The sequence below is a fragment of the Bombina bombina genome, unplaced genomic scaffold, assembly GCF_027579735.1.
Source record: "Bombina bombina isolate aBomBom1 unplaced genomic scaffold, aBomBom1.pri scaffold_2708, whole genome shotgun sequence".
Taxonomy (NCBI): Eukaryota; Metazoa; Chordata; class Amphibia; order Anura; family Bombinatoridae; genus Bombina; species Bombina bombina.
In genome coordinates this window covers 1-11152 of record NW_026512405.1, presented here as the reverse complement: position 1 = coordinate 11152, position 11152 = coordinate 1, and the positions used below count along the sequence as shown (strand labels likewise).

At 40.4% G+C, this 11152-nt stretch overlaps 1 protein-coding gene across 1 annotated transcript; it reads left to right on the top strand.

Moving 5' to 3' along the window:
* Positions 1-432: 432 nt before the first annotated feature.
* Positions 433-10901, top strand: LOC128644290 (protein ITPRID2-like; the record flags this gene model as incomplete). The annotated part of the gene is made up of 2 exons (XM_053696955.1): positions 433-1641; positions 10812-10901. Coding segments are annotated over 2 exons (1299 nt in total), but the record flags the coding sequence as incomplete, so codon positions are not given.
* Between the last annotated feature and the right edge of the window lie 251 nt (positions 10902-11152).

Genomic DNA, 11152 nt, shown 5'->3' with positions numbered 1-11152 from the left:
ATTCGGAAAGGTAAGTATAAATTATGTTTTTACACAAAATGTTTAATGATTTTTTTAGCCTGATGCAATGCTAATGTGTGTTTGCTTTTTTTTTCTTCTTCCGTTTTTGAATTATATCTTGCATTTGGACTGAACACAAAAAAAACTAAAAATAAAAAAATTGAAGGATGGATTATATGAAGAGTTAATTTCCTCATTAGTCGTTGTGTTCTAAAGGAGTGTTATTTCCAATCTTTCAACACTCCGGGTTGCATGCAACTATGTCTCATAGTCAACAATTCATTCTAAAAAGCTTTAGGATTCTTTAGGTACATTGCATTGAGAAAGTTGTTTTTAAAGCTGTGTTTATATTTTGGAAAGTTTTTAGCTTTATTTAAAGTAATGTTTTGCATATGTCTGCATTGTAATGTGATATTTAATTTCTCATTACAGGTTCATGAGCCCCTACAGACCATGGGAAGTAGTGCAGATAGTTGCGATAGTGAAACAACTGTAACTTCTGTTTGTGACGATCTAAAGACTCCATTAGCAACGGATCCGCCAGAACCTATAGACTTTGAAATTGATGAGTTTTTAACCCCCATAGACTTAAATGAAAGTAAAGTATTTTTTGGCACAAACCAAGAAATAAGTAAAGAAAACGTTATATCGGAAAATCAAATGGGTATCTATGAAGATTGTAAGACACAAGAGGAACTTAACTCTGGTGCTGAAATTAATCAAGATACCAGTGAAGAAGAACTGCAGCACCAATGTACAGTTGAGAGTGAGCTTGAGACGGGCAGTGAATATGAACTGGTTCCTTACATGACGCATCATATATCTGAATCGGTGGATTGCTTCTCAGACTATGATGATGGTTTTCATCAGTTGGGAAAGGCTGAAACTGGTTCTCTGGAACGTGTAAATGTTGCATTACAGAGAGCTCAAATGAAGATGATCAGTTCTGAAACAAGCGGATCTAAAAGAGGGCGCAGCTTGGTTAAGTCCAAGGACTTATTGAAACGGAGACACAAGTTGTCAGACTCAGGCTATCCTTTGAGAAGGACACAGTCGTTACCTTCTGAAATGCTTAGTCCAGTGAGGGTAGTCTCTAAAGTGAACATCGTTTTATCCTCGGGAAAAGCTACAGTGTGTAGCCCACCAACATTTTCCTACAAATACTCTCCAGAGGAGCAAGAATGCATGGAACCATTGGACGAAGAAGCGAACACTAACTACAAATCTACACTGCCCATCTCTAAGAAATCTGAATACAAAGAAAACTACAAAACTTGTCCTAACAGGATAACCGATGATACTAATCCTGTTGGGTCACAATCTAGCTCTATGCAGACAACTTCACAAAGATCACATTCATCTTGTTCTCTGCACTCTCTTCAGTCTGACTGGCATGAAAGGCCGTTATGTGAATATGCCAGGACATGGAGCACACACAGTGTTCCTTGCTTTTCTGGGGCCTCGTGTGGTGCTCTGGTCTCACCATATGGTTGTCCACTGGCCCAGAGATTATCATGTGGATCTCTTAATAGATCATACTCTGGATATAGTCTACCAGCTATGTCAGCCCCTTCTACTACTGAAATGCAACTGCGCAGAGTCCTGCACGATATCCGAAACTCACTACAAAACCTTTCACAGGTAATGGAACATTATTGCTTTTTTGCTGAATATAAAGTACTTAAAACAACACGGGAACTGAGAAATGTATATGCAAGATTACACAATGCATTCAAGGCATTTGTAAACATTGCTGTGTGAAAAAGGAAGTCAGTGGAAAATCTGTGTACTCGTACTAGAAACAAGTAGTTTTAGATACCGTAGAGAAAGGTATTATATATTGTTTTATCAGTGTATATTCTAATTTTGAATGGCAATACAAACTGATTACTATATATATATATATATATATATATATATATATATATATATATATATATATATATATTATATAATATATATATATATATATATATATATATATTTTTTTTTTTATTTTTTCTTCATAAAGCTCAGTTGCAACTAAATAAGTGTGAGCTTTGCTTTGAGACATGGCTCCGCTCAGAGCGCCCCAAGGTATTCTAAGGATTGTGCAATTATTAAAGGGATAGTCAAGTCCAAACTTTTTTTTCATGATTCAGATAGGGCATGTCATTTTAAACAACTTTCCGCTTTACTTTTATCACCAATTTTGCTTTGTTCTCTTGGTATTCTTAGTTGAAAGCTAAACTTAGGAGGTTCATATGCTAATTTTTTAGACCTTGAAGGTCGCCTCTAATCTGAAAGCATTTTGACAGTTTTTCACCACAAGAGGGCGTTAGTTCTATGTGTCATATAGATAACATTGAGCTCATGCACATAAAGTTACCCTGGAGTGAGCACTGATTGGCTAAAATGCGAGTCTGTCAAAAGAACTGAAATAAGGGGGCAGTTTGCATGGGCTTTAGGTACAAGGTAATCACAGAGGTAAAAGGTGTATTATTATAACTGTTGGTTGTGCAAAACTGGCAAATGGGTAATAAATAGATTATCTTTTTTAAACAACGAAAATTCTGGTGTTGACTGTCCCTTTAAATGTATTAAATTATTAAACATTATATAGTTGTGCTATGTAGATGGAAGGGTTGATACATTTTAGCAAAGGATACCAAGAGAAAAAGGCCAGATGGGTAATGAAAATAAACTGGAAAGTTTTTGAATGTACAGTTTCTGTATTATATTTTAAAGGGATAACCCAAAACATTTAAATGGCATACCGTTTTAAAAAAGTATCTAATTTACTTCGTTCCCATGATATTCTGTGATGAAGAGATACCTAGGTAGGCATCAGGAGCACTACATGGCAGGAAATAGTGCTGCCATCTAGTGCTCTTGCAAATGGATAACATTCTTGTAAAACTGCTGCCATATAGTGCTCCAGAAATGGGCCAGCTCCTAAGCTTACATCCCTGCTTTTCTACAGAAGATAGAGAACAAAGAAAAATTTTGTTTTGAGTTTCATATCCCTTTAAGTCCGGTTTCTGTATCATTAACATTAAGTTAATACGTCTGAGTATAGTAGTGGTAGAAATCGGTTACTAGAAGCAGGCCTGTCACAGCTGCACGTCAGTGTAAAAGCAGACTTTTAGTTTAAAGGGCCATGAAACTTTTTTTCCCCATAAATCAGATTGCGTAAATTGGACAGTTTAAAATTGTATGCTCTAATTTGCTTCTTTCTCTTTGTATCCTTAGTTGAAGGAGCAACAATGCACTACTAGGAGCTAGCTGAACACATCGGATGAGACAATAATGAGGAATATATATGCAGCCACCAATCAGCAGCTAGCTATAAGTAGTGCATTGCTTCTCTTGCTCTTACTTAGAATATAGTTCATGAACCTTTTTCGAATAGGAAATTATATATCAGTCATGTAATCCCTCACAGACAGCATATACAATATGGAGTACGTCGTCTTAACCCTTCACTGCCACGTGAGAGATCACACGTTAACATTTAGAGAAAAAAAGTTATCCTATTTTCAAATTGAAACTATCAAGTGCAGCAGCCTAATTGTTCATAAACCAAGCAACAATTACTGAACACAGGCACTTTAAGGTCCCTCCTGTAGATGAAACCTATGTACATTAAGCAAATGCAAACCATGTTTTGGCCTGTAATGCACAACATATAAATCGTATATCAGACACTATTTGAATACTGAAAAACTGAGGGATGAGAAACGTAGCCCTTTTACTATTTTGTTCCCCACAACACAGACTAATATTTGCATGGTGGAAGGGTGGGAAAAGATTGCAATGTAAAGAATATTTTTGAAGGGGCATGAATATCAAAAATAAACTTTAATGTGTTCGACAGAATGCAATTTTATAACGTTTTTACGTAAAATGTATTTACTTTTAATATCATTGTTTTTGTTTTCTTGGTATCCTTTGTAGTAAAGCATACTTAAGTAGGCTCAGGAGCAGCATTTCTCTATTGGGAACTAGCTGGTGGCTACACATATGCCACATCTCATTGCCTCACCAGATGTGTTCAGCAAGCTTCTAGTAGTGCATTTCTGCTCTGGACCTGACTTTAAATATGTGTTTAACTCTTGCATAGTTATATGCAATCATTCGTACTATAATCAAATGTTCTAAAACCCTTTTGCACTTTTATGTCCCAATGATCAGTGTAAAATGTGTTTTGGACAGGGCTACATACTGTAGCATTCGAAAAGAACTTGCTGATTTGTAACATAGTAACATAGTAGATAAGGTTGAAAAAAGACTGAAGTCCTTTGAGTTCAACCTATACAAATCTAAAGGGCTCCATTTATCAATCATTTCTGGAATTCTCCTTTCTGTTCTCCTATCAGTTCTCCACAGCTCTCCTTAGGAGAGGAGCACATTTGCGCCCATATTTATCATAAAAAAAGTTGTTTTTTCTCCATGGGAGAGCTGGGGAGAACTAATGATAAATTTCTCCAGTCGGATTAGTATCTTCTCCTTATTTATCACTAAAAATAAGCAACTATTCTCCATGTCAATCATATATAAACCAATAGAAATCTTTATACAGCCTTCCTAGTAGCTTTGTTAACGCCCCTCTTCAGCAAACTTTCATATAAGAAAATATATCTACATTTTCATTGTTTTAGTGCTTCAATTTTAGCGCTTTTCTATATCTTATTTTTATGCCCCAATAGATATCATTTTTGTGCTCTGTTATATATTATTTTGATGCTCCATTATATATATATATATATATATATATATTTTTTTTTTTTTTACTCCATCATAAATTATTTTTGCGCTCCAATAACCATTATTATTGTGCTTTGTTATAGATAATTTCTCCAACATAGGTGTGTCCGGTCCACGGCGTCATCCTTACTTGTGGGATATTCTCTTCCCCAACAGGAAATGGCAAAGAGCCCAGCAAAGCTGGTCACATGATCCCTCCTAGGCTCCGCCTACCCCAGTCATTCTCTTTGCCGTTGTACAGGCAACATCTCCACGGAGATGGCTTAGAGTTTTTTAGTGTTTAACTGTAGTTTTTATTATTCAATCAAGAGTTTGTTATTTTGAAATAGTGCTGGTATGTACTATTTACTCAGAAACAGAAAAGAGATGAAGATTTCTGTTTGTATGAGGAAAATGATTTTAGCAACCGTCACTAAAATCCATGGCTGTTCCACACAGGACTGTTGAGAGCAATTAACTTCAGTTGGGGGAACAGTGAGCAGTCTCTTGCTGCTTGAGGTATGACACATTCTAACAAGACGATGTAATGCTGGAAGCTGTCATTTTCCCTCTGGGATCCGGTAAGCCATGTTTATTACGATTGTAAATAAGGGCTTCAAAAAGGGCTTATTAAGACTGTAGACTTTTTTTGGGCTAAATCGATTGATTATTAACACATATTTAGCCTTGAGGAATCATTTTATCTGGGTATTTTGATATAATAATATCGGCAGGCACTGTTTTAGACACCTTATTCTTTAGGGGCTTTCCCAAAGCATAGGCAGAGCCTCATTTTCGCGCCGGTGTTGCGCACTTGTTTTTGAGAGGCATGGCATGCAGTCGCATGTGAGAGGAGCTCTGATACTTAGAAAAGACTTTCTGAAGGCGTCATTTGGTATCGTATTCCCCTTGGGGCTTGGTTGGGTCTCAGCAAAGCAGATACCAGGGACTGTAAGGGGTTAAAGTTCAAAACGGCTCCGGTTCCGTTATTTTAAGGGTTAAAGCTTCCAAATTCGGTGTGCAATACTTTTAAGGCTTTAAGACACTGTGGTGAAAATTTGGTGAATTTTGAACAATTCCTTCATGTTTTTTCGCATTTGCAGTAATAAAGTGTGTTCTGTTTAAAATTTAAAGTGACAGTAACGGTTTTATTTTAAAACGTTTTTTGTACTTGTTATCAAGTTTATGCCTGTTTAACATGTCTGAACTACCAGATAGACTGTGTTCTGAATGTGGGGAAGCCAGAATTCCTATTCATTTAAATAAATGTGATTTATGTGACAATGACAACGATGCCCAAGATGATTCCTCAAGTGAGGGGAGTAAGCATGGTACTGCATCATTCCCTCCTTCGTCTACACGAGTCTTGCCCACTCAGGAGGCCCCTAGTACATCTAGCGCGCCAATACTCCTTACTATGCAACAATTAACGGCTGTAATGGATAATTCTGTCAAAAACATTTTAGCCGAAATGAACACTTATCAGCGTAAGCGCGACTGCTCTGTTTTAGATACTGAAGAGCATGACGACGCTGATATTAATATTTCTGAAGGGCCCCTAACTCAGTCTGATGGGGCCAGGGAGGTTTTGTCTGAGGGAGAAATTACTGATTCAGGGAACATTTCTCAACAAGCTGAACCTGATGTGATTGCATTTAAATTTAAGTTGGAACATCTCCGCATTCTGCTTAAGGAGGTATTATCCACTCTGGATGATTGTGACAAGTTGGTCATCCCAGAGAAACTATGTAAAATGGACAAGTTCCTAGAGGTGCCGGGGCTCCCAGAAGCTTTTCCTATACCCAAGCGGGTGGCGGACATTGTTAATAAAGAATGGGAAAGGCCCGGTATTCCTTTCGTCCCTCCCCCCATATTTAAAAAATTGTTTCCTATGGTCGACCCCAGAAAGGACTTATGGCAGACAGTCCCCAAGGTCGAGGGAGCGGTTTCCACTTTAAACAAACGCACCACTATACCCATAGAGGATAGTTGTGCTTTCAAAGATCCTATGGATAAAAAATTAGAAGGTTTGCTTAAAAAGATGTTTGTTCAGCAGGGTTACCTTCTACAACCAATTTCATGCATTGTCCCTGTCGCTACAGCCGCATGTTTCTGGTTCGATGAGCTGATAAAGGCGGTCGACAGTGATTCTCCTCCTTATGAGGAGATTATGGACAGAATCAATGCTCTCAAATTGGCTAATTCTTTCACCCTAGACGCCACTTTGCAATTGGCTAGGTTAGCGGCTAAGAATTCTGGGTTTGCTATTGTGGCGCGCAGAGCGCTTTGGTTGAAATCTTGGTCGGCTGATGCGTCTTCCAAGAACAAGTTACTTAACATTCCTTTCAAGGGGAAAACGCTGTTTGGCCCTGACTTGAAAGAGATTATCTCGGATATCACTGGGGGTAAGGGCCACGCCCTTCCTCAGGATCGGCCTTTCAAGGCAAAAAATAAACCTAATTTTCGTCCCTTTCGTAGAAACCGACCAGCCCAAAGTGCTACGTCCTCTAAACAAGAGGGTAATACTTCTCAAGCCAAGCCAGCTTGGAGACCAATGCAAGGCTGGAACAAGGGAAAGCAGGCCAAGAAACCTGCCACTGCTACCAAGACAGCATGAAATGTTGGCCCCCGATCCGGGACCGGATCTGGTGGGGGGCAGACTCTCTCTCTTCGCTCAGGCTTGGGCAAGAGATGTTCTGGATCCTTGGGCGCTAGAAATAGTCTCCCAAGGTTATCTTCTGGAATTCAAGGGACTTCCCCCAAGGGGGAGGTTCCACAGGTCTCAGTTGTCTTCAGACCACATAAAAAGACAGGCATTCTTACATTGTGTAGAAGACCTGTTAAAAATGGGAGTGATTCATCCCGTTCCATTAAGAGAACAAGGGATGGGGTTCTACTCCAATCTGTTTATAGTTCCCAAAAAAGAGGGAACGTTCAGACCAATCTTAGATCTCAAGATCTTAAACAAGTTTCTCAAGGTTCCATCGTTCAAGATGGAAACCATTCGAACTATTCTTCCTTCCATCCAGGAAGGTCAATTCATGACCACGGTGGATTTAAAGGATGCGTATCTACATATTCCTATCCACAAGGAACATCATCGGTTCCTGAGGTTCGCATTCCTGGACAAACATTACCAGTTCGTGGCGCTTCCTTTCGGATTAGCCACTGCTCCAAGGATTTTCACAAAGGTACTAGGGTCCCTTCTAGCTGTGCTAAGACCAAGGGGCATTGCTGTAGTACCTTACTTGGACGACATTCTGATTCAAGCGTCGTCCCTTCCTTAAGCAAAGGCTCACACGGACATTGTCCTGGCCTTTCTCAGATCTCACGGATGGAAAGTGAACGTGGAAAAGAGTTCTCTATCTCCGTCAACAAGGGTTCCCTTCTTGGGAACAATAATAGACTCCTTAGAAATGTGGATTTTTCTGACAGAGGCCAGAAAAACAAAACTTCTAGACTCTTGTCGGATACTACATTCCGTTCCTCTTCCTTCCATAGCTCAGTGCATGGAAGTGATCGGGTTGATGGTAGCGGCAATGGACATAGTTCCTTTTGCACGCATTCATCTAAGACCATTACAACTGTGCATGCTCAGTCAGTGGAATGGGGACTATACAGACTTGTCTCCGAAGATACAAGTAAATCAGAGGACCAGAGACTCACTCCGTTGGTGGCTGTCCCTGGACAACCTGTCACGAGGGATGACATTCCGCAGACCAGAGTGGGTCATTGTCACGACCGACGCCAGTCTGATGGGCTGGGGCGCGGTCTGGGGATCCCTGAAAGCTCAGGGTCTTTGGTCTCGGGAAGAATCTCTTCTACCGATAAATATTCTGGAACTGAGAGCGATATTCAATGCTCTCAAGGCTTGGCCTCAGCTAGCGAGGGCCAAGTTCATACGGTTTCAATCAGACAACATGACAACTGTTGCGTACATCAACCATCAGGGGGGAACAAGGAGTTCCCTGGCGATGGAAGAAGTGACCAAAATAATTCTATGGGCGGAGTCTCACTCCTGCCACCTGTCTGCTATCCACATCCCAGGAGTGGAAAATTGGGAAGTGGATTTTCTGAGTCGTCAGACATTGCATCCGGGGGAGTGGGAACTCCATCCGGAAATCTTTGCCCAAGTCACTCAGCTGTGGGGCATTCCAGACATGGATCTGATGGCCTCTCGTCAGAACTTCAAAGTTCCTTGCTACGGGTCCAGATCCAGGGATCCCAAGGCGGCTCTAGTGGATGCACTAGTTGCACCTTGGACCTTCAAACTAGCTTATGTGTTCCCGCCGTTTCCTCTCATCCCCAGGCTGGTAGCCAGGATCAATCAGGAGAGGGCGTCGGTGATCTTGATAGCTCCTGCGTGGCCACGCAGGACTTGGTACGCAGATCTGGTGAATATGTCATCGGCTCCTCCTTGGAAGCTACCTTTGAGACGAGACCTTCTTGTTCAGGGTCCGTTCGAACATCCGAATCTGGTTTCACTCCAGCTGACTGCTTGGAGATTGAACGCTTGATCTTATCGAAGCGAGGATTCTCAGATTCTGTTATCGATACTCTTGTTCAGGCCAGAAAGCCTGTAACTAGAAAGATTTACCACAAAATTTGGAAAAAATATATCTGTTGGTGTGAATCTAAAGGATTCCCTTGGGACAAGGTTAAGATTCCTAGGATTCTATCCTTCCTTCAAGAAGGATTGGAAAAAGGATTATCTGCAAGTTCCCTGAAGGGACAGATTTCTGCCTTGTCTGTGTTACTTCACAAAAAGCTGGCCGCTGTGCCAGATGTTCAAGCCTTTGTTCAGGCTCTGGTTAGAATTAAGCCTGTTTACAAACCTTTGACTCCTCCTTGGAGTCTCAATTTAGTTCTTTCAGTTCTTCAGGGGGTTCCGTTTGAACCCTTGCATTCCGTTGATATTAAGTTATTATCTTGGAAAGTTTTGTTTTTAGTTGCAATTTCTTCTACTAGAAGAGTTTCAGAATTATCTGCTCTGCAGTGTTCTCCTCCTTATCTGGTGTTCCATGCAGATAAGGTGGTTTTACGTACTAAACCTGGTTTTCTTCCAAAAGTTGTTTCTAACAAAAACATTAACCAGGAGATTATCGTACCTTCTCTGTGTCCGAAACCAGTTTCAAAGAAGGAACGTTTGTTGCACAATTTGGATGTTGTTCGCGCTCTAAAATTCTATTTAGATGCTACAAAGGATTTTAGACAAACATCTTCCTTGTTTGTTGTTTATTCCGGTAAAAGGAGAGGTCAAAAAGCAACTTCTACCTCTCTCTCTTTTTGGATTAAAAGCATCATCAGATTGGCTTACGAGACTGCCGGACGGCAGCCTCCCGAAAGAATCACAGCTCATTCCACTAGGGCTGTGGCTTCCACATGGGCCTTCAAGAACGAGGCTTCTGTTGATCAGATATGTAGGGCAGCGACTTGGTCTTCACTGCACACTTTTACCAAATTTTACAAGTTTGATACTTTTGCTTCTTCTGAGGCTATTTTTGGGAGAAAGGTTTTGCAAGCCGTGGTGCCTTCCATTTAGGTGACCTGATTTGCTCCCTCCCTTCATCCGTGTCCTAAAGCTTTGGTATTGGTTCCCACAAGTAAGGATGACGCCGTGGACCGGACACACCTATGTTGGAGAAAACAGAATTTATGTTTACCTGATAAATTACTTTCTCCAACGGTGTGTCCGGTCCACGGCCCGCCCTGGTTTTTTTAATCAGGTCTGATAATTTATTTTCTTTAACTACAGTCACCACGGTACCATATGGTTTCTCCTATGCAAATATTCCTCCTTAACGTCGGTCGAATGACTGGGGTAGGCGGAGCCTAGGAGGGATCATGTGACCAGCTTTGCTGGGCTCTTTGCCATTTCCTGTTGGGGAAGAGAATATCCCACAAGTAAGGATGACGCCGTGGACCGGACACACCGTTGGAGAAAGTAATTTATCAGGTAAACATAAATTCTGTTTTTTGCACCTTGTAATGCCCTTTTTTTGTGTGTAACTGCTTCTACAACTGGTAGAGAATAGATTTCTAATGCTGTTCTCCACTGTAACTGTATTTTTCCTTTATTTACACAGCATCCTCTAATGAGAGGGAGTGATGGAACTACAAGTGGATACAATAACCAAAGACCATCTGTTCTACCTCTGTATGAAGTAAGTTTTGCTGTAGCTGAATTAATATATTTTAAGGGACATTTAAAATGAATGTAAAGTTTAATTAAAAAAGTGCCTGGTTTCTAAAAATACTCTTAAAAATTGGGGCACTTTCTATTCATTAAACTTTACATTGAAGCTTCTTTTTTAAAATACTTACCTTTTTGTTATAGAAAACAGACCAGTGATCCTCCGCCCGCTTCTCCGGCTGTGGTTAGCAAATCAATGATGAATCTGGGTCCCTCAATTTGTTGCATTGCCTC